Consider the following 24,296-nt stretch of genomic DNA (forward strand, 5'->3'; position numbering starts at 1 on the left):
GCCGCACGCAACAGGGTAGGAGGAGTAATGTGGCTACTGGGGCGTGGAGTAGCCGCGCTGTGTAGCCTCGTGCTCGACTACTCCACGCCCCAGTAGCCGCATAACGAAATTTACATATTAGTTCCATAAAGTGTACCAAAAGTTAGCGGGGATGTGAGGATTAGCTCTAAAAAGAGCTATCCTCACGTCCTTTACATCCACCTACCACCCGATCTACCTTTATAGGTAGAATCGTGGTGGTAGGTTCCCTTTAATCACTGTCCTTAACAATGAACTACACCAAAATGTGACAGCAGCGCACGGGGGTGATTTGGTGGTCGAAATTTAATAACAATTATGCACAATTCCCCCACTTTTATTTTAGTATTATATATAGCACTCAGGCTAAAATAATAACTACTTACCTCTCAGTGATTATCAGAGTCCAGATAAGTACATTTTTTAAGGGTTTTTGTGGTTTTAAGTTCTCTTAAATCAGAGTAGCCAAGTACATGCATAGGCACTGTGCGCATGAACTACTCAAATTACTCCCCCAAACACATCACTGTCCCTCAGTTGACCTCATACTTGTATGGAGTCTCATAAGAAAAGGTTTAAATATATCCTATGTTCTGTTTTCTTCCTTTTTGATTCCCTAGTTTCAGCTAAAAAGCTAGATTATCTTTGTATCTCTTCATTTTAGTTTTGTACTGTACATAACTCTAACAGCATAATTGTTAGGGTTGGGTAACACAGAAGACAGGGGATAGTGTGCCCTGAGCTTACCCCAACCTCTGTCCCTTCCTATAGCCCCCCCACGCTAAACCGTGGGGCGGCTACTTGAAGACTCGAAATACACTGGATAAGTGTGGGAAGGGAAACACAAACAGACTGACAAACATAAAACACAAAAGAGTGGTAAACTAGCCGGAGTCACAACTGAACAAAGTAAGCAAAACGTCAATGTCAAAAACTAGCCGAGGTCACAACGATACAGATACAGAGCACGTCAACCTAATGCAGAGAGCGAGTGATGAAGGGATTTCAAACACTGCCACAGGTGACTAGTGAAGCTGCAATTTATGCAGCCAGAACCCCACCTCCAGAACCTGATAGGAGCTGGACAACTTCTGGGAATTAACCCCTCATGGTGCAGAATAACCAGGCACCATGCAGAGGTACCACAAGTCCCAGCAGTTCAGAACACAACTCCTAGACAGCGCGAGATCTTAGCAGCTGCTGCCCGGGACGAGAAGTGAAGTTTGCGCGGATACGCGCCGGGGGTCGGAGAGCGCTGCTAGCACCACCAGAAGAACCAGAAGTCCCAGCATTCTCTCTAGCGAACCTGACAATAATATGACATTTTGCCTTACTAAAAACAGGGGAAAAGATCTCAAAGGACGAACTGCAGGATCGGCAGCTTAAATGTTAATATAGCACTGGCACTGCAATTCTGATGTCAGAGAGGGAGTCCTTGCATCATATTTCTGTATGATGCAAGGACTCCTATCCTGCTCAATGTATGTAGTCCATGGTATAGGACCAAGATACGGGTCTGTTTCCAAGGCTGCACATGTTTGTGTGCAGTGGGCCTTTTAATATGTGTCTCTTAGTTAGGGTGTTCTAATCCAAAAGCAACATTACACATTACACAACATTACACATGTCTTTCCCAGTGTTTATTTCAGGTTGGGGAACAAATTAGACAACATGGACAAAGTAATTATTTAGCAATACCTAAAGCAAATAAAAACCGTTGGATAAAAAACAGTAGGGTAAATATAGACTTTTAATTTCAGAGATTGTTGCATCAAGACAAAGTAGGTATGGCAAGAAATAAATCAGTATAACCCACAGAGGAGACATTTTGCTATACTGGCTAAATAGTTCCAGATTTAATGCATTAGGTAAGAAGAACAAATATTTTAAACAGATTTTTTCTTGTAAGTGTCTACTACAAGAAAGCATTTCTGATCATTGACCTTACCTTTTAAACAACCACTGACTTCTGTAGCCTGCTCGTAGTCATAGTTGGCCATCCAGTAGCTTTTCTATTAAGTCTTGAAAGCTCTGTACGTCACTTCTGACCTGTAAGTGGCAAAAAATATGCTGATGGTGATTTTGGAAGGGGTAGGAAATAAACGCAAGAGCACTCCAATAAGTACTGTAAAATGGTGTGCTAAGCTATTTTAAATGAACTTGAAATGGTTTGGTCCAACAGCTACTTAAAAATCTGTCTGCCATGTCTTAGCCAAAAAAGGTAATCTACAGATGCATTTCAATAATTGTGCAGTTATACGGTTATACACGGGAAGACTACAAGTAAAACACATAAAATAGTAAAGGTCTGATCAGTGTTTATTAAAGGGATTGTCTGGGATCTGCCTTAGCAAGTGACCGCAGCACTGAGATGAACATTTCTATCTCTTCACGTCCTTTGAAGCACACCATCGCACATTGTATAGCATCTGTTCTTGGTATCGTAGCTCAGTTCCATGCACTAGATATGGAATGCACACAAACCATGTGACAAGTGAACATGACATCACTGCCTGCCTGTCATGTGAAAGATAGGTGATCAATATTTAAATACAAATGGTTTGTTTGGTTACCAAGTCTTACAAACCCTTTCATAACTACTCAAGGAAAGCTCTATCATGTATTTTGCTATTGGAAATAGTCAACATACCCCTAATAGTTTAGTAAGCAGAGGATAATTATGTCTTTACATATTAACTCTCCAACCATCTTGTATGGTATAGTCTTGATTTTTATAGTTTGGGTTGATGTTGGATTACATGACCAATTGTTTTCTCTTAGGGGAAGATAGGGCATACCAGACGTGACTGTCAGTGGCTTTTTTCCCTCTATTCAAAACATATGCAAATTGGGAATAGTAATGGGCATAATAACCAGCCTCTATATATTTGCAAATCTTCAGTGGGAGGCGCTGAGAACACATCCACGAGACAATGAAAAGCTTGTGTGCTAAATATATTAAAAAAATAAAGAATTCTCTACAGTCTTGCCACAAATTGTAAGAGACTTGTTTATGATGCAGGACACTTCACATACACATGCTTAGGTTTTGTTTATTCACTTCATCTGTTAGAGATATACGTTATCATTGATGGCTGATCTATGCTAGAACAAATTTTTATATTGTTTATCACTAACATTGTGCAATTTCCTTTATAATATTATCTACAGAAGCTCATCCGATCAATTACTTTATAGCCTGTAAACTGATGTAAAGCCAACCTCTCTACTCTTCAGTCATTGTCCAAATCACAGCGGCATTGTTGAATATGGCATGCATCCACATTATTATCTCTGGTGTATATCGTGTTTGTGTCTAGTTTCTATGTACGGTATATATTTCCAAAGGACTATCTTATTGTATGGCCTGAACAATGAAAGGGCACGACTGTCAAGATAAAAGGGCTGTCCAAGAGTAAAAAACTTTTTCTCTTGGATAACTGCTTTAACCAGGGCCGGCTCCAGGTTTCAGTAGAGCTGTAGTGGGCAACAAAGCCTTAGTGGGCCCCTCTCCAGTAAACTCACGTAACAGCATTAAAAATCCAGATATTAAAACAGTCCTCTGTTCTGCAATTCTTTGATTGAAGCTGTTGGGCATCAATGTGCAATCTATATCAGATCGCCGACTATGATGTATCATTTATAATACTGAAGACAAGACACACTATGGCCCAGTTAAGTAGCCATGGTTCGCTACTTACCATTCAAATGTAGCCATGATGTAAGTCAAAGTTTCAGAGAATTGCCTAGATTTATCATTGTGCAAGATTATTGAAGACCGGAGCAACCTCAACCATTATTGATCTGACATTACATTTAGTAGTTCATCTTCCCAGTAGGTAATACATATTAACCCCTTAAGGACCAAGCCAGTTTTTTTTTGCGTTTCCATTTTTCACTCCCTGTGGTTTTTTAAAATTTATTTATTTATTTTTATCTAACTTTTTTGTTTTTCTGTTTGCAGAGCTGTAGGAGTGCTTGTTTTTTTTGTGTAACAAATATTTATTTCCTATTGACAGCATTTCATATTCTGTGCCAGTTAGGAGGGAGCCGAAAACATTTCAAATGCTTTCAAATGGAGTCCACAAGAAAATTGCACAAATGTGTCTTTTCTAAAGTTTTTACAGCTTTCTCTGTGCACTTTAAATAACGCCTGTACTTTATTACGTGAGGTCGGTAAATACCAAATTTATAGGTTTTATAATGATTTAATAGATTTAAAAAAATTAAAACCTTTCATACAAAAGGTGTATGAAAGTTCATATAAGGTGTCATTTTTTGCGGAACATGATAATGTTTACATTATTACCATTTTGGGGGCTGTACATTTTGATCTGTTTTTAATTAAACTTTTTGCTGTTAAAACCCCAAGGCTACTTTAACCTTTGGGGGTATGATCATTTCACAGTATTGCAGTATATGGAGAATTTGCTTGTGATCTATAACAGTTGGCATCCAGCACTTTATAGATCATGCCCAATGACAGGCCCTGGTGTCTCATACCGATGATGTCACAGGGAGCGAAGATTCAACCCAAGATAGAGGCGCCCTCATACCGCTCTCAAAGCTTGGTAAATAGTTGCTACACTGATCATGGATGTCATTGGTGGGTGTTAGCTGCATAATACAGCCAACACCCACCATGTATGAAATAAGTATGTGATCCCCTACCAACGAGCAAGAATTCTTAACTTGTTTTCTGTATGAAAGACAACAGTCCACACACTCAATTAATCACACTCCAACCTCTCCACCATTGGCAAGACCAAAAAGGTGTTCAGGGACCTACAAAATGCTTGGATGGGATACAAGCTAATAGACAAGCAGCTTGGTGAGAAGTAAACAACTGTTGGCACAATTATTAGAAGATGGAAGAAATACTAAATGACCGTCAATCTTCTTCAGACTAGGGCTCCACGCAAGATCTCACCTCGTGGAGTAAGGATGATTCTGAGATAGGTCAGGAATAAGAACTACACAGGAGGACCTGGTTAATGCCATGACCTAAAGGCAGCTGGGAACACAGTCTCAAAGATTACCATTAGTAACACACTACGCTGTCATGGATTAAAATTTTTCAGGGCTTGCAAAGTCCTCATGCCTCCACAAGTCCTGGCCCACTTGAAGTTCCCAACTGACCATCTTGATGATCCAGATAAAACATGGGAGAAAGACATGTGGTCAGATGAGACCATAATAGAACTTTTTAGTATAAATTCCTCTTACTGGGTTTGGAGAAAGACAAAGGATGAGTACATCCCTAAGAACACTATCCCAAACATGAAGCAAGGAGCTGGAAATATCATACTAGGGTCTGGTAGTCGGGCATTGACGGGAGGGTGGATGGGGTCTTGTATCACAAGATTTTAAACAAAAACTCTTTCTCTCAGTAAGAGCATTGAACTTGGTTGTGGTTGGGTCTTCCAGTATGCCAATGACCCAAAACACACAGCCTCAAAACCTGAAACATCTGAAGAAGATCTGTATGGAGGACTGGGACAAAATCTCTGCTGAGAAATACAAGAAATGTCTGACCTCAATAATTTGTTTCATAAGTCAAAAATTAGACCTCTCCATTCTTTGTAGGTGGGGAACTTGCAAAATTGGTCTGGGATCAAATACTTATTTCCCCCACTGTACAGACAGTCCCCGGGTTATGTACAAGATAGGGTCCGGAGGTTTGTTCTTAAGTTGAATTTGTATGTAAGTCAAAACTGTATATTTTATAATTGTAGATCCAGACGAAAAAATTTTTGGCCCTAGTGACAATTGGAGTTTAAACATTTTTTGCTGTAAGGGGACCAAGGATTATCAATAAAGCTACATTACAGACACCTTACAGCTGATTATTGCAATCTGGGACTATAGTAAAGCATTCAGAAAGCTTCACCAGAAGTCAGAGGGGTCTGTCTGTAACTATGGGTTGTCTGTAAGTCGGGTGTCCTTAAGTAGGGGACCGCCTGTATATGTATCTGCTTATTAAATAAAGTTATTGTATATCTAACTTGTCACTTTGTAACCACAGAAGGTATAACACTGGAAAATGTACACAAATCAGTAGTAACAATTATTTAGATTTTGCTTTTTATTACTATGAATATTATGATTGTTATTATTTTAAAATACTTCCTTCCTTTCCTGCCATTTTTATTCTGAAACCTACACTTTGAATTTCAGGACTCACATACACAAATGAGGGACTCATTCCATAAATATGGCTTTTTTTCTCTTCATACAACAAGCTGGAATATTTGAGTGGATTCTAATTTTGCTGTAACACTCTTTTGCTCTCTGTCTTAGTATATATGTATAGTAAAATGTTTTCTTTTTCTGTATGGTAGATTTATAGAAAATGCACAAGAGGGTTAGAATACATTGAAGAATTCATAAATATATGAATTTTCTCTGAAGGAACTGGTCAAATAAATGTAAATGTTTGCTACACAGGAAGCCAGCAGATAAAATATAAGCAAACATTATCGGTCAATCTATGCCGAGCTCAGAGAATTGTGGCACGGCAGAGATCTGGCCAAGGTTACAAAAGAATTTCTGCACTGCAGCACAGTGGTCTCCAGAATCCTTAAATGGAAAATGTTTCCAACTACCACAAATCTTCCTCGACCTGGTCATCCAGCCAGACTAAGCAATCATGGGAAAAGAGCCTTGGTGAGAGAAGTAAAGAAGAACCCCAAAATCACTGTGGCTGAGCTCCAAAGATGCAGTAGAGAGATGGGAAAAGTTCCACAAAGTCATCTATGAGCATTACTGTACATTAACCGGTTAAGGACCGAGCCCTTTCCCGTTTTTTCATTTCCATTTTTCACTCCCCACCTTCAAAAATCTATAAGTTTTTTATTTTTACACGTAAAAAGCTATGTGATGGCTCGTTTTTTGCGTAACAAATTGCACTTCATAGTGATGGTATTAAATATTCCATGCCATGTACTGGGAAGCGGGAAAAAAATTCCAAATGCAGTGAAAATGGTGAAAAAACACATTTGTGTCGTATTCTTGTGGGCTTGGATATTACGGCTTTCACTTCACGCCACAAATGACGCATCTAATTTATTCTTTGGGTCAGTACGATTACAGGGATACCAAATTTGTATAGGTTTTATCATGTTTTCATACATTTACAAAAATTAAAACCTCATGAACAAAATTTTTTTTTTTATTTTGCCGTCTTCTTGTGCTTATAACTTTTTCATACTTTGGCGTATGGAGTTGAGGGTGGTGTCATCTTTTGCGACTTTTGATGATGTTTTCAATGATATTATTTTTAGGACTGTACGACCTTTTGATCACTTTTTATAGAATTTTAAATTTTTTTTTAAATGGCAAAAAAGTGCCAGTTTTGACTTTGGACGCGATTTTCCGTTACGGGGTTAAACGCAGTGAAAAACCGTTACTATATTTTGATAGATCGGGCATTTTCGGACGCGGCGATACCTGATGTGTTTATGATTTTTACTGTTTATTTATATTTATATCAGTTCTAGGGAAAGGGGGGTGATTTGAATTTTTAGGTTTTTTTATTATAATTTTTTTTTTTAAACTTTTTTTTAATTTTTATTTTTACTATTTTTCAGACTCCCTAGGGTACTTTAACCCTAGGTTGTCTGATCGATCCTACCATATACTGCCATACTACAGTATGGCAGTATATGGGGATTTTACTCCTCATACATTACAATGTGCTGATAGCACATTGTAATGAATGGGTTAACTCGAAGTAGCTTCGGGTCTTCGTGAGACCCGAAGCTACCATGGCAACGGATCGCCGCTTCCCGATGACGTCACAGGGAGCGGCGATCCTCGGAAAGATGGCGGCGCCCATGCGCCGCCATCTGTTTGAAGCCGCCGGCAGCTTTGCCGGCGGCGTTCTGCAAGAAAACACCCGCGATCGGTGCCGGCACCGATCGCGGGTGTTACCGGTAAGCCTTTGCTGCAATATGCAGCAGAGACTTACCGGCTATGGAGAGGGCTCGACCCGCGAGCCCTCTCCATGCATCGGAACGCGACCGCCGCCGTGAATACACGGCGGGCGGTCGCGAACCGGTTAATGTGCAAAAAATATAACTTGTTTGGTCTTACCAATTGGCTGCAGTGAGACAAAGAGTGAAAAATTTTAAGTGGTCTGAATATTTTTTGCATCCACTGTATGTTACATCTTTGTCTAAAGTAGAAGAAATGTTAGGTAGCTGGGACCAATAACCAGAAGTATGGTTTAAGCCCTTGTTATGAGCATTCTTAGACTTGCCTTGGTTCCAGCTTCACTGTCTTACGAAGCAACAGTCCTGTAAAATTAAAAATTGTGAAAATTTTAGAAATCCATTAAAGTTTTCTAAAATAAATATGAATGCACTCATTTGAATTAAAAAAAAGATGTTGAAATTAAGAATTATTGATAGTTCTACATTTCAGATTATCATTAATTGTTTCCAGGAAATACTACAAAAGGATCCTATTTGATATGACTATTTAATGACCTGAAAGGGTTATTAAGCCTGCTTGAAATACTCAGCAGAAACAGCCCTACCTCTGCCCTATTTTCTAGTTAAAGGGTCACTTATTGCTTGGTCATTCACTCTTATACAATCATACAAATAAATCAGGGGAGTTCTCTTCTGATCCTCATCTGTGCACGCATTCTCCCCCTAAGTCATATTCCCCTCACAGGTTGCCCAAAAGGATGAAGATACTTCAGCTGGTGAGTACCTCAATCTTAATGCAAACATTAAGACTACATTGTAAATTGGCTAATACATTATTTGCAAAAAAAACTATAAATGAAATAATATGGGGAAATTAAAAATACTGCTCCTCAACTGAGAAATTCTTAAGCAATTTGTGGTGCTACTGAAGAGCTGAAATGTCACTTTTTACTATGGATGGATATGCTATCAGTGGTGACGATGTGTTGGAGTGCTGCTGCTTCATTTGGAGCAGTGGTCCTAGGACCCATGCCCTATTTGAAAGTGTGCACCCACATTTAGGGGCTTCAGTGTCAGAATGCAGTTCTGCTTTGCATTTTGCTAAAAAAATATATATATATGCATATACAGTATGTGATAAATGGTTATTTACAGAACCACTGGAGATAATGGGCACTTTACTATTTAGCAATGAATTCTGAATTGTGTTGAATTTCTACAATCCCAATGGATTTGTCTTTAACATGATTGTATGTGACTGAGGAAAATCTTTCTTTAACATAACTATTGACCAAATATTACTAGTAGCCCCACATATGAATATTTACTGGGAATTCTAGAACAGATGACATAAGGACAGTGTATATGCTCTTTTTAAATTTCCATACAGCCACAGGCTACAACTGCATACCAGGCCCACTTTGGACACAAATATTAATCCTAGCTTTAGGGTCCATTCAGGTGGCCTTATTCACACGGCTGTGGGTTCGCCTTGACTGGATCCCGGGTGAGCACAGGAATGGGTGGAGAAGGGAGCGGGAGTAAGCGTTTTTCACTCCTCCCCACTCCCTTGAAAGCCAAGAAGCAACACATGTCTGCCCAAATATAGGACTTGCCCTATATTTTGCATTTGCTATAACGGAGGGTATATTCCTAAACTGAGTCCCCCCTCCCCCTATTCCTGCTCCCATTCTGCCCACTAGTGGCTTCCTAAATTTCATTTCCAATACAGCATAAGTGTAATCCCTGTGTGTCATCTCCAAAATCCTCCAGTTCTATTCATGCCAATAGCTGCATGGTAAGTTCCCTCCAAGGACCCAAAGTCCCTAAATAAATTTTCCAATACTTGTACTATTATTGTTGGATATTTGAAAAGGGTTCACATATCATGCATAAAAATAAGCAGAGATATGTATAAAAGATGCAAAATGCACCTGTAAGGGCTTACAATGTATGTAGAGGATAGATGGAGGCAAAGCAGTTTTCAGGTTACATGTGAAGGTTTGGCATTTTGGGGACAGTGGACGGAGCACAGGAAAATTTAACAGATAGTAGGAAAGCAAAACATCTTGTCAGCCCTGTAGTTTACATGTTAGGCAGTATTTGCTGATTAGTAAAAGCGAAGTATGTAGGGAACTACCGTAATTCAGCAACTCATTTGTAAATCTTTAAATTTCCCAAGGAACACATGAGGTTGAATTTGTTATCATGTATTTAATTTAATGATAATCACAACCTCTGAGAGAAAAGAGCATACAAATTGCCACCTTTCTGAAATAATATTGAGGTTAAGTTTCTTCATGTTTTTTCTCAAGTGTGTTAAGCCCTTTAGCTAGAGAACAGCATCACTCAGTGAAGGCTTAGTAACCTGGATCCCCACAGGTAGCGCTTGGTCACTCATAGAAAAGAGTTGACTATTCACACCTGCAGGGGAAAGTCAAATGGATGTTCTGGGGTGGTCCTCCTGAAGTGGCAGTTCTTACTTATTATTAAACTCATAAAGGTTAAAACATCCAGAAGAACAGAGGGGAAAAAAAGAGAGCGACACTCACCAATATCTTCTTGCCCACTTACTTAATGAAAAACATATATCTATGAAGCTAAAGGGAGGGAGTGCATCCTCTGGATGTATTAGGCTTTATAGACTGCGGATTTAAAGGCATGTGAACATCACTAGGAACCTCCTATTAAGAGATATTTGACCTAAACAAGGAACATTACAGTATATGTCACTTCTACCATTTTGTGTTCAATGCTGATTGGGGACTTTGTACATATTAAGTTGCTATGTTATTATTAAACCCTTTGAGAAAGGTTGCCCAAAAAGCTTTGACTCAAGGACATGACTAAATTTCAGTAGCCTAATATTTTGTTTTTAAGGATCCATCTTTGACTTACCGACCAGAACCTGAAAATCATCAATACAGGAATTACAAAGTGAGTACACCAACAAAAACATAGCGTATGAATAAATAGCAAGTCAACTTTTATGCTTAAAGAAAGTCTACATCAAAATCATGAAAGCATGATAAACCAGTCACACAGGTGATTCTGGTAAATGTTATTATATTTATTATCCATGGCCTTCTTCCTTATAAAATTAATTTGTAAAATTATGCGTATGAGCCTGGTGGGCTACCCTAGGCCCTCTGTGATCAGGCTTTATAGACTGTCCCACCCTCTCCCTGCTTCCTCAGCACTTGTGCAGTGAGCAGGATGCCAGAAGGAAGTACTCACTGCACACAAGGGACCGGGTAGGTGGGTGAGACAGTGTAAAATGCAGTAAAGCCAGATCACAGAGGGACTAGGGTAGCCCCTCATGCTCATTAGCATAATTTTATGATTGTGGAAGGAAGGAGGCCAGGGATAACAAATATAAGAAGATTACCGCAATCACAGATCCTGGATCTATGAGTAATTGTCTTTAGTTTATCATGCTTTTTTATTTAGAGATTTCCTTTAACCAACTGCATCTTGAAATAGGCAAGTTCAGATCTTGAGACTTGGGCCAGTACAGTTGAGACATGAGAGATGCTGGCCCTAGGGAGGAATCAGGAGGAACATACAACAGATGCCGACAGAGTGCAGACACCGGGACAGGGGAAGGATGCTATAGGGACAGAAGGACATGCTCATCTGAGAAGGTGACATGGTGTTGGCAGAATATGGTTACAAGTAAGCTAAGCTGACAGTAACCTGTGTGACTGCACAAGTTGCAGATCACTTATGTTGTAACAGTTTTTCATTCATATATACTTATTATGAATTTTTAGTTAATGCAGACCTTTACCCACATCCACCACCATTGACTAGCCCACTTCTCATGAAATCTGTGCTGTTAGCTTTGAAACAGGGCGCTCTACTGTCAGGTCAGCAGCGTCAGGCTGCATGCGGAAGATTGCTTGGAAATTGTTGGGGATAGATAAAAATTGGAAGCGAATAGTTGCAGCAGTCTTTGTTAAGTTACTAACCTTAAATAAGAGTTGGAGCAATAAAATGATAATTATCCCTCCACTTGTTTTAGGATGGCCCTCTGGTTGACAGAGTGAAAATGACCTACAATCTTATGCACACGTACCAAACTGTGGACTTTGTGAAGAAAAAGGTGGGCTATTGTAAATATATATGACATAACATATTTTACATAGATGTTTTATGTATGTTGTTCTATGCAAATGCATAGATCACATAGCATTAATTAGGAAAGGGTTAATTGCTGAAGGTCTGCTGACCTTCTTGGTGTCATACAAAGAGTTTGAACTGCCGTAATAATAGTAATTTATTAACTGAAAGTACATTAAAGGTAACAGTCGTATCAGTAGAGACTCCATTGAAGTATCATTTGCAATGCCCTGATCAATAACACAACTATATATCATATTTCTTCCACAACCTACAAAGAAATATTTTTTGATATCATGATCTTTCAACCCTGTACCAGGGACAAACACAGGACCTCACATCAATTTTATAGTTTCAAGCTGTCCTGTAGCAAATTATATAACTATCAGCATACTAGTGGCATTAAGCAAACTTGTGGTGCACTACAGTACAGGCTCTGGAGTGTCACTATTGATATATTGTTATCTCATAGACGGAAATCACAGTTTACAACAGCTCTGAAAAAATAGAAGTGAGTGCTCCATAGCAATTACATAACGTGCTTTAACATTTGTTTTGAATACACAGTGTAGTACAGATTTATCAGAAGTGTATGAGAGCAAAAGACTAGCTGCTTATGGCAATCTATCAGAGCTTAGCTTTCATTATTTAAAGGACATCTACGACCAGTTCCTCAATGGTAGACTGTCTTATAATTCACGATTACCTGCAGGGGATGAGTGACCTGTTTTCAGCTTCCACCAGAGCCTCAGTCAGAGCCAGAAAATAAGGTTATAAAATTATGCAAATTAGTTGGAGGTGCTCAGTCTCCCATCACCTTTGCGCCTCCTGGTAACTCCATTAATTAATTTATGCACGCCCCCTGCATCCTTTTTCATGCTGTACAATTGTGGCACACGGTCCGACTAAGCACTAACACTATAAATACCTGTGCAAGCAGTTTGCACATCCTTTCTAGTCTAGAAAACTGGCGCCAACGCTTTAATAAATGTCAGCCACTCTCTTTTCTGGCACAGTGCACTGCAGATTGCTGACCCCGATCAATATCACCTGCATTAGGCATATTATAGCTGTACTGTATAGCACGGGAGAGCTGATACGTTGCCTACCTGGGAACCAAACGGAATCCCAGAAATAGCACTGCTTTCTTATTTCTTATTCCTTTGATCCCTATAAGTAATTCCTAAGCTTTTAAAATCTTATAAACCAATCAATATCCAATAAGTCATTGAACATTGTTACAAAACATAGCACTAAACCAACATGTACATTCCAAACAAAGACTTCCCATATCAGGGTAAATACTGCATTATTAATACATTTGGCCCTATGTGTTAGATAAGTAACAAGAGAATATATCAGATTTACCTTCAAATGCATGTGACCCATACTTCTTGTTGACTTCAGCTGTCAGAAATGTCTTATGAAACTGTGAAATACAATGAAAAAGTTTGCTATAAAAATATAGATTTTATCACTTCCTACTCCGTCTGTACCAGTACTTTTGTTTGCTTTTTCCTATGACGTGTGCATTCCGAAAATCCTAAACATGTAAACTGTTACCACACAGTACATTTTATAGGGTTTGTTCCCCTAACCTAAGAGTGGACCTTAAATTGTATAAGATCATTCCCTATCCTAGGCAGAAAGGTGCTTTCTATTGGCCTAGCAGGATAGTTTTGTTCTCATGATGAGCTCTATATAATGTTATAGACCAGTGATGGCTAACCTATGGCACTGGTGCCAGAGGTGGCACTCAGAGCCCTTTCTGTTGGCACTCAGACCATCACCAGAGATGACTCCAGGTATCTTCCTGCAGCCCAGGACTTGCTGTGCACAGAGATATTTTAAAGTGACAGCTCTACCTGGGACTATTTTCTGCTTTATTGGTGTCCTCAGAGTGCTGGTATCAATGAAAACTGTGACAAAGAAGGGAGTATAAATCTCAAATTAAATTTCTGTGATGGCACTTAGCGATAAATAAGCGGGTCTATGTTGTAGTTTGGGCACTCAGCCTCTAAAAGGTTTGCCATCACTGTTATAGACCCAAATCAGTATCGCAATGCTTGTTAAATGTAAAAAGCGACTGCAGATGTCTAAAGTATCTATTTTCCATCGAGACATTTTCTCACTCAAGGGAGCCAGCCTCTAATCAATTTTCTCTGCAGTAGAGATATTGCTTTTATGATAGCAGACCTTCTTGGCACATTATAAAATGAATTAATTTTCTATTCAGAATGCACTCTGGAGTTCTTGTACTCATAAAAAGATGAGTGTTATGGAGGCTCTTAGTTTGTTGGATAATCTGGTTGATGAATCTGATCCAGATGTGGACTTCCCAAACTCCTTCCATGCTTACCAAACAGCAGAGGGTATCCGCAAAGCTCATCCAGACAAAGGTATGTACCTGTGCTACAATAATAACATACAAAATAAACCTTGTAAATACACTAAAATATTCAATAGGTCTAGCATCAGTCCTTAATTCTAAACGTATAGAGGAAGCATATGACACTGTTTTAAAGGTTTCAAACGTAATGTTTGTAGCACAACAAATAAATTCACATATTTCAATGTTTATTTATACCTATGTACTGTATAAATATATAACTAAATATATACAGTTTGGTTTATCTATTCTTTCATCCATGGAGACTGATATGTCCTTTTCATTTCATATGTTTAATAACATGGATAAGACACGGGAAAATTACACTTTCCAGAACCTTCTGCTATGATCTTTGTACAGCATATAGGAGAATTCTGGTAAAATCTGTTGTGGTTGGGTGGACACAAAGACCCTGCACTAATCAGATACTGAAGACTGATTATTTGTTTGTCCCCCAAGTTTCCCGTGTTAAAAAAAACTAACTCAATAAATAATGTACATAAAAAATGCGAACAATATTTAAAGATTTGCAAGGATTCCCGCCCCTCATCTATCCCCCCCTATTTTTCCTTGTGTGTGTACCTTGAAGAAGAGCAAGTCTTGTCTTTCATTGGGTGTTGCAGATTTTTTATTTTTTTATTCTATATGACCCAATTCTGGGCCAAGAACTATAGTATAAAGAGGCAGTGCAATCAGGGTAACTGGGCCAGACAAGTCCTGGGAAAAATAAATTTGGCAAGTTCGTAGCATGACTGGGTCCAGCTAAATGTACAATTGGGTCAAGCGATACCCTGATATACGCAAGTGAGGAATGTCACTTGTATAGATCAGTTGAAAATAAAGCAACCCTGTACACTGTTTGTTAATTTATTTTCACCTGAAATATAATGAAAATACAATATAAAAAAAAAAAAAAAAAAAATCAAAAAATATGTTCACACCATTTCCAACCTGTAGTCACAGATTAACATATTCTCTCCCTCCAGATTGGTTCCAACTGGTTGGTTTGTTGCATGATATTGGAAAAATTCTGGCCCTGGAGAATGAACCTCAGGTACAACATCAGTAAAATACTGCACACTAAATGCATATATAATGGTGGCAGCTATATAATAACATGTGGTACATACAAAACAATACTTAGCTGTTGTCCCTGTAATTGTTGCCATATCAACATCATTCCTCATACCTTGTACACATAAGGGCCTATTATAAGTCAAAACCAGCTAAGGAGACCACACGCAGATAATGAATTACATACGAATTTGCACCTAGTCTGTGTGTTCACAGTAAGACCTGCACTTGCAATGAGTAATAACAAGGATATTTACAGTTTAGTTTAATAAATTGGTTATGAACATATGGTTATGCACAACTGGTTACATGGTTATGCACATAGAGACAGTATCAAATTTAGCTTCAGGTTATAAAATATATAATCCCTCCTTACAGTGGGCTGTTGTTGGCGACACATTTCCAGTTGGCTGCAAGTTCCAAAAATCTATTGTATTTAGTGACACCACATTTAAAAATAATCCAGATGCAAAGCACCCAGTATACAGGTGAGTAAATCATTCTTTACCACTTCATTTGCAATCTATGAGCACTTTTTTGCAAATATTGGGATAATTTACAGTGTATAAAACATTTATAAACATTTGCATTTCCAGTTAGAAGTATAAAATATCTTATGGATTTATATTATTCTTAGATTGTTCTACTTTGTTCAATATAATAATTATTCAAGAAAATTGTTCAAGAAAATAATGGCAACAAGACAACTCATACTTGATATTTTCTCTGTTCAGCACTGAATATGGGATCTATGAGCCCAATTGTGGTCTAGAAAAAGTACTCATGTCCTGGGGTCATGATGGTAATGTAAACCTTAAATAGTAGTGGTAAAGCTGTGTATTTACTAAAACTGTCCACAGTATATAATATGGATAATGTACAGAAAGATGTAAATTTATCACACATTAGGGGTATTTTTTTTTTATTGCATTTCATTTATGCATAAATTTGCCTATTCAGTGGTTTTGAGAAGCGCTCACTTACATACTGCTGCAGTGCTGCAGAAGAAGAATCTGTTAAGCTGAAGCCCAGGAACATTGGGGCACATTTACCAAGGGCCAAGCTTCAGCAGCAGCAGTGTGTAAGCGGCCGGTGCTCATAACCACTTTTTCCTATAATTATTATTGGGGACCACAGATTTAAAGTTACAGGGTGTTCCCTCCACATGCCTACACACTTGCTACAGCCCGAAAACTTTCATAAGTGGCAGCACCTGTTGTGGAATTGTATGCCGATGCAGTCGCCCTGCTATATACATCAGGAGGCCGGAACCCCGGTCTATAAATCTCACCCTTAGGCTACATTCAAATGAATGTATAGGGAACGTATATACGTCCGCAAGCTTGCAGCCATACATGCTACCCCATGGATGGCAATGGCCACACGGAGCGATACGGTGCCACACACGTGGCACCATACTGCTCCATACACAGGAAATATGTCCTATCTTTCCCAGTGTTATGGCCCGTACGCCGTGTATTTCTATGGAGAGGGGAGGGGTCACCCCTCCTCTCCGTGGCGCCAGATGGCCCATATGTTCTTGTGAATGTAGCCTCTATTATAAGACACAGTATGATGTGAATCATTATCAACTGTTCTATAACTTGTGTTCTGTTGCTTTCTTTCAGAATATCTTTATCAAGTGTTGAAATTTAACCAGTGTACACTACCAGAAGAGGTAAATCTGCAGATTAGCAACAACAGATGTACATGAACATGAGTTCTTTAATTTGGAAAAATTAAATCAGGAAAAGGGGGTCCCTTGTTTTCTAAAAGAAGTTACAGGTTGCACATGCTTGCAATACTGATCTTCATTTTTCAGTGGACAAGGCATATTAAATCCCCCCCCCCCCCATTGGGGGAGATTTAATTCTGTCGCAACCTTGACAGTCAGCATCTGAGATCCGACGACACACAGCATAGCCCGATGTATTAAAGTAGCGCACGGCCGTAAGTAATTAATGTGCAGATGGAATTAATCAGTAGGGCGCCATAAAAATGCAGACACAAATGAGATGTGCGCCAAAATCTTACATAGGCTGTGACCGTTTTTCTTTTCATTTCAGACCACTTTTTTCCTGGTCTGTTCTGCGCCAAAAATTGCACCTAAAAATACCGACAAACTCGCCATGTGGAGTCTGATGTGGAAAATATAGGCCACACCCACTTGCACCAAAAAAAGATGGACGAGTCGGGATAGTCGGAAACATCTGTCCTTTCTTGCACAAACGCATTATAAATGATCCGCAACACTTTTGCACCTAAAAAAATTTGAGTTCCCGACAATTTTTTGGCGCATATATGATAATGTATCTGCCCCAATGTGTCTTTAACAATGTTGTAGTTTCTGAGCCATAAGCCCACATCATCAGTTTCTGCGGAACTGCCAGAATACGTTCGGCTGGTAAATGATATCAGCAACTTGTCCCTAACCCACAAATACAGAAGCCACGCAGATGACATCTGTATTTTTCAAATTCCAATAAATTTCTATATAACGCAGTGTCACAAACAGCCAAGAATAGGACATGCCCTGAGTTTTGTCTCATGGGCACTAGCTCTTACTTCGGGCTGAGGAAGTCACAGCTAGAACACATGACCAAAATATATTAAACTATAGACTGGTGCAGCAGTCGGATACATACTTTCCAATTGTCCTCCATACACCAACAGAGTTGAACGCAGATATAATGCAGAGAACTTGCGGCTCTCTGCACAATCACAGTGCCTCCGATGCTGTTGTGTGTAGCAGAGTCAGTGAAGGCTTCAGTACTATACACATCAGCGGAGGAGAGAAGATGCAAGGGAATGTGAGTGGTAAGTATCAGGTGTTTGAGGTTTTTTTATTCAGTAGTAACAAGGGGGAGCTGCTCAGGAGGGCATAATATGAGGGGTTGTTGCTGCTGGCGGGGGGGGGGGGGGTCACAATATGAGGAGGGGAACTGTTGAGGCATAATATGGGGGCGAGTTGTTTGGTGGGTGGGGGAAGAATGTTAAGGGGGCCAAAATTTGAATGGGCCACATTTTGAGGGGGTGCTATGCATGTTGCATCTTTTGTCCCTCTTTCTGTGCTGCAAAAGTTGGGAGGTATACCAGATATACCAAGAGGCTCCAGCCTCTTAGTATATCCGACGCACAAACGTATGACTGAATCATTTCTACAACAGACTCTGTCTGGAGTTTAAAGGTGATATAATCTGCATTAGGAACTGGGTGCCCACCCTGCGCCAAGTCCACGGCTCACTCAGCTCCCCTCCCTGCCCACTTGGCATGGCGGTGGCAAAAGCATGGAGAAATAAAAATGAAATTCCTGGCGCAGGTACAAGTCATAATACTATGTACAAGCCTTTCAGTGCCCATCCCCCCCCCCTATCATTCTCTATGAGCAGATAACCACTTTATTTTTCTCTGCATAATTGGACAGTCTGCCTAAAGAGGTTTTACTTCTTGTATACATTTATGCTTTTTAATTACTTGTGATGTAGCTTACTTTAACTAACTATACAAGATCACAGATAACCTGAGTTCCAAGTAAGTTATTCTATTAATGGGGGAAAAAAAAACAAACAAAGGATCAACTTTGGAAAAAGTCATTTAATACACTACTTTTGTTTCAGGCTATGTACATGATCAGATTTCACTCATTTTACCCGTGGCATACTGGCGGAGATTACAGACACCTTTGCAATGAGAAAGACCTTAACATGTTACCTTGGGTGCGGGAATTCAAGTAAGCATTACTTGTAACCAATGAGTTCAACAGGAGGTGTATACATTTCTAGGGTGTTGTGGCAGTAGAAGAATACTGTCTTGCAATTGCAGACACAAGGTCTGTATAGTATGAGGTAATCAAACTAGACCATACTTTCTATTACTTGCTAAACGCAAATCATCTTTTGGTTATTTCCTGAACAGTTTTAATCTGTTAGAATTATTTAATTTATCTTACATGGCTCCCTGCCAGAATTCAGTGCCGAGTCCCAGGGGAGGGCATTTTAAATCTAAATGCCCCTCTGCTCTCCAGCATCTCTACTCCTCCCTTCAGCGTCCCTGGTCTGACCCATCCACTCTCACATGCTCTCCTCCTGCTTACGTTAGCTCACAAGCGATTCCTGTGCTTGGGTGTTGAGCTCTCTTCCTCAGTCATGCACACTGAGAAGTGTATCGACATTCTCAGTGTGCAAACTCACTACGGAGTTTGTGTACCTTCTCACTGCCTAGCAACTGGGCCAACCAAGTGCTACATGCGCACGGATAATGGAGGCAGAGGCTTGTGCGCCTGACCAAGGAAGAGAAGCCACCGTGTAAGCGCAAGAATCAACTTCTGCGTTGAGCCGTCGTAAGCATGGGAAGGGAGGAAGAGAGAAAGCACGTGTGGAGGTGGGGGGGATTTGAAGACCAGCCATGGGATGGAGGGTGCGAGATGCTGGAGAGCAGACAGACGTTTAGATTTTAAATGCCTCCCATGAGTCAAGTGCTCCAATCATTTCAAGTCTTGTGCAAAGCCAAAACTATAAAATAAATTCTATTGACTTACAAAGTGTCCAAAAAAATGTTGTCTCAGAATCTTTTTACACCACCTTAAAATAGTATGAAAATCAAATTCAGTTTTTTCTTTCCATAAAATGTCACATATTTTCCTTCTAAACACCACATAAAACAAGTTGCATGCGTTAAAAAAAAAGCCTGGTAAGGAAGGGGACAAACACTGTTCATAATCAATATTTTGTTTCTTTTTTTTTTTTTTTTTTTAATAGCAAATTTGATCTCTACACAAAAACTGAGGATTTACCGGATGTAGAAAATCTCCAACCATATTACCAGGGAATTATAGACAAGTACTGCCCCAGGATGTTATGCTGGTAAACAGTTACAGTACTGCACAGTGAAGACAAGAAGTCCAATGCTACCTACATATCCCATAATCTTATATCCCACTTCCACATGTGTGATGTTTTTCTTTTACAAATTGAAAATTCATTAATAAAGTTAATGATATTTAATTAAACTTAGGGGGTAAAAAACATATTTTGAGTCAGAAATACAGTTGTTACAGAACTCTGAAAAATATCCTGGATAAATGCTGCTCCCTAGAGGAAAAACTTTTTAATGTCATGCACATAACCTCTGCACACTTTCATGGATTCCTACCTAAACATTCACCACCAAAAAGTGTAGAAAAGTAGATATGCAGCACCGCTCGAAGACTCTTATCCATAAAAAGATAAAGCTTTATTACACATCATTATAAAGCCATGCATACAACAGAGAATGCATCTGGACTCACATGCTTGCTTTTCGGCCTGGTGTTTCCCCAAGGTGCCTTCACACATGGAGTTTTGGAAGTGTCGAAACGCATGAGTTTTTAAATGTTACAATGCGTTTTGCTACTCTGGAAGCATTTTTCATTGCTGGAAGTGTAAGCAGGTGTGAAAATGTTTACACAGCTGACTACATTTGCAGCAATGTAGAAAAACGCTTTAAGAGTAGCAAAAATTATAACATTTAAAAACGCACCCTCAAAGTCCACAAGCAGGCTAAACAAAATCAAGTATTTAAAATGGCCATTAGAGGTCATGTGACTGTAGATCATGAGACACTAGCGATCACATGACTTGCTGAGTCGCTATCAGATCTCCAGTGTGGCTATACAAAAAGCAAATACAAATTAGTAAAACACAATTAAAGGCAACCTGTCACTTGAAATAACAGCCCACAACAAATCAGCATTCCGAAACCATGTCCTCAACTCATTTCTAAGCATATGCATTATGTTTATATGTGTGTGTTCTAGTGACGGATGGAACTTTGCCTCCATTGCTGCACCTCTAATTTGTAAAATAGAACTGACCATTGAATATGAAAAAGTTATTTTTTGAAAGAAAGGTAATAATGGTGAACTAAAGGCACTATACAAACACATGTGTACACTCAGATACTGAATGGCTAGGTTGTGGGTAATAGATGAATAAAAGGGCAGTAACATCACACATAGCCCTCATAAGAGGGCCTTAGGGAGAGACCCAAGGAGTAGGTACACCTGTACCTACAAACTTTTGACCAGGGTTTCCCCTACATACATCAGGGACACAAGACATGTTTTTAGGTTCCTTGAGAATATGGTCTGGGAAGTAGGGTTTACATAGGCTACATGTAATGTTATTGCCTGGAATGCGTATAATACGTTGCCTTTGCTCAACAGCCTTCGCTGTACATATACAATAGATCAACAGGAGGCTGCATTTGCAGGATGGAAAACTGAAAAAGAATGCCTCTGCCTCACAGTTTAGGTCTATGGATACATTTCACATAAATTCCTGTAGGCATATGAACAGAGCAGAAAAAAAACAAAAGAAGAGTGGATGTGTCATTTTGGTACTAACGATACATTCAAACCTTTTCCCTTTAGATTTCAATACCAATTAACAGCCCTAATAATCATTTCTCTTCAGATGACCCATTATTGAATCATGATCCTTGACAGTGAGCATTCTGTGCCAATTAAAGAGCCAAATCTAAGTGATAACACATGCACAAATGAGGCTGTATACAACAGGTTTTGATAAAAAAAAAGTGCATTCATTTGTTCAACCCTTGAGATCTGTGTTTAAGTTTCCATTGCCTAGACAAACTGGAAAATATTTCTGCTACGTTATTACTGAACTTTGCAGACCATTGGAGAAAACCAGCTGTAAATTTCACATCAAACAAGTTTCCTGAAGCAAAAATTTAACTGTTTTGTCATAAAGGAAAAAAAAAAAAAAAAAAAAAAAAAAAGCTAAATTGAATAAAGTACTGTATTGGTAATATATATATATATATTTTTTTTTAATCTAGAGCCCATGCAAAGGTTTTTTTCCCCAGATATTAAGACAGTTCTTTTCCTGTGTTTTATGTATTAACTAGTTTTATTTTCTTACAGTCCTTTGAAAAAAAAGGTAGTGGAAATAGATAGGATACACTGATGGAACACAAAATTTCAAGCACAACAACAGTTTGACAAAACTACCTTCACAAAAACAGGTGTTCAATAATACTTGCTGAACACAGTGCTTAACCATCTCCAGCACCCCCAAAAAACGAGAGTGCTGGAGATAGCAATTTCCGACACTAAACAGAGTGCAGGACACGTGCTCCTGTCGTTCCACCCAGTATTGAGAACAGGATCCAATTCTTGTGATTGTAGGGGACTCCAGCCTACGGACCCTTATCAACCTGCCTGTCATCACCAGCTTGAAAACTTTTGTTCAACTCCTTTATATCCTTCTTGGACAGTACTAGGCAAAAAAAAAAAAAAAAAAAAACACACACACACACAAACCGGTAAACCTGTAGTATAATATATTATTGTGTTCTATATAAATTGTAACTACCAGTGATTTTACCAGGTAGTTTGGCAAATACATTTATAATGACCTACTAAAAATGCTTCACTAGTATGGAACCTTCTTTTGGATGTGTTCTAGTCAACAATGGTGGCTGACCGAGAAATACAGTAGAACTACCAAGATATGTGAAGTAGTCTAGGAAACTTTTTCGCACACTTCAGGAAACAAAAAATATTTTAAATGCAATTATGTTAGAAATCCAGTGTCATATGCCTTGAACTACCATGTATACAGTTTATCCTTTAAAAATATCTACAGCAGTTCAAAAGGATTGCAACCAATATGCAAATTCAGATTTATTACAAAATACAAAATCATCATGACATTGTGCATAAAAATCAATAAGAAAAAAAGCTTCTTCCTAAAGTAGATGACTAGTCAATACAAAAGCATTTATTTATTTTTAAGACTGAGTTCCTGCTTCCCATATTCACATGTAGCCACCCTTCTATAAAGCTATAAGGTATAGAAATCAGCAAGCAGATTTGCATATCTTAAAAGAGGACCTTTCACCACCCCAAACTTATTAACTTTAACATACCGCAATATCATGCAGTGTTCTATGTGCCGAACAAAGCAGCAGCACGCACCCAGCATACAAAATCATTACTATGTGCAGAGCGAACGGGCAGCATCAGGCACAGTGGTCTCACTAGGTGTAGAACAGCGAGACCACTCTGCAAGTTCAGTGCCTAGGGAAGATCGGATCTGACACACGGTGATTGGACGTTGTCAGAGAACATTAGCATATATACATGCCCCCACCCCTGCTGCAGCACCTCCTCTCCTACGATCCACTACATTGAATGGTCAGAGAACGGTGCTCATATAATCGGTAACGGTGGGGGCTAGGAATACAGTTCAAAGTGCCCGTGGATCAGTGAGCAAGTCCCTACATTTGGGCATGTTAAAGTTAATTAGTTTGTGGTGGTGAAAGGTCATCATCTTTATACATATTACCATGTATGTAGTGTAGACATCGAAAACTGCAGGTACCCCTTGTACCTACCAAATATAGTTTTAGGAATTCAAAATACAGATAGAATTTGCATTGTTTATATAACAAGGGAAAAAAAAGACCCTCTCTATGATATCATATAATCATTGAACAAAACAGTAAAGTCATAATTTTAACACCAGAAAAAAACATTTTCTACACTATTGATAGGTGACAAATCTAGACTAAACTAACTTTCTCTTCCTAGAAATTTATAAAAAAAGTACACAGATTGGACATCAATACAGGCAGTCCCCGGGTTACATACAAGATAGGGTCTGTAGGTTTGTTCTTAAGTTGAATTTGTATGTAAGTGGGAACTGTATATTTTCTGTGACAATTGGATTTTAAAAATGTTGGATTGTCATAAGAAT

General features: G+C 39.0%; 1 protein-coding gene across 2 annotated transcripts; it reads left to right on the top strand.

Moving 5' to 3' along the window:
* The first annotated feature begins 8,577 nt into the window (after positions 1–8,577).
* Positions 8,578–20,545, top strand: MIOX (myo-inositol oxygenase). 2 transcript variants are annotated; one of them, XM_072147599.1, is made up of 10 exons: positions 8,578–8,728; positions 10,833–10,889; positions 11,977–12,057; positions 14,311–14,473; positions 15,450–15,517; positions 15,916–16,025; positions 16,272–16,339; positions 17,166–17,215; positions 19,155–19,267; positions 20,295–20,545. In XM_072147599.1, exons 1-10 carry the CDS (start codon positions 8,711–8,713, stop codon positions 20,401–20,403), a joined length of 837 nt encoding a protein of 278 aa, XP_072003700.1. In that variant the 5' UTR covers positions 8,578–8,710; the 3' UTR covers positions 20,404–20,545. The 2 variants fall into 2 exon arrangements, with proteins under 2 accessions (XP_072003700.1, XP_072003701.1); XM_072147600.1 differs by having other exon boundaries at positions 8,582–8,728; positions 10,813–10,889.
* Positions 20,546–24,296: the final 3,751 nt, after the last annotated feature.

This window comes from Engystomops pustulosus, chromosome 4, assembly GCF_040894005.1.
Source record: "Engystomops pustulosus chromosome 4, aEngPut4.maternal, whole genome shotgun sequence".
Lineage (NCBI taxonomy): Eukaryota > Metazoa > Chordata > Amphibia > Anura > Leptodactylidae > Engystomops > Engystomops pustulosus.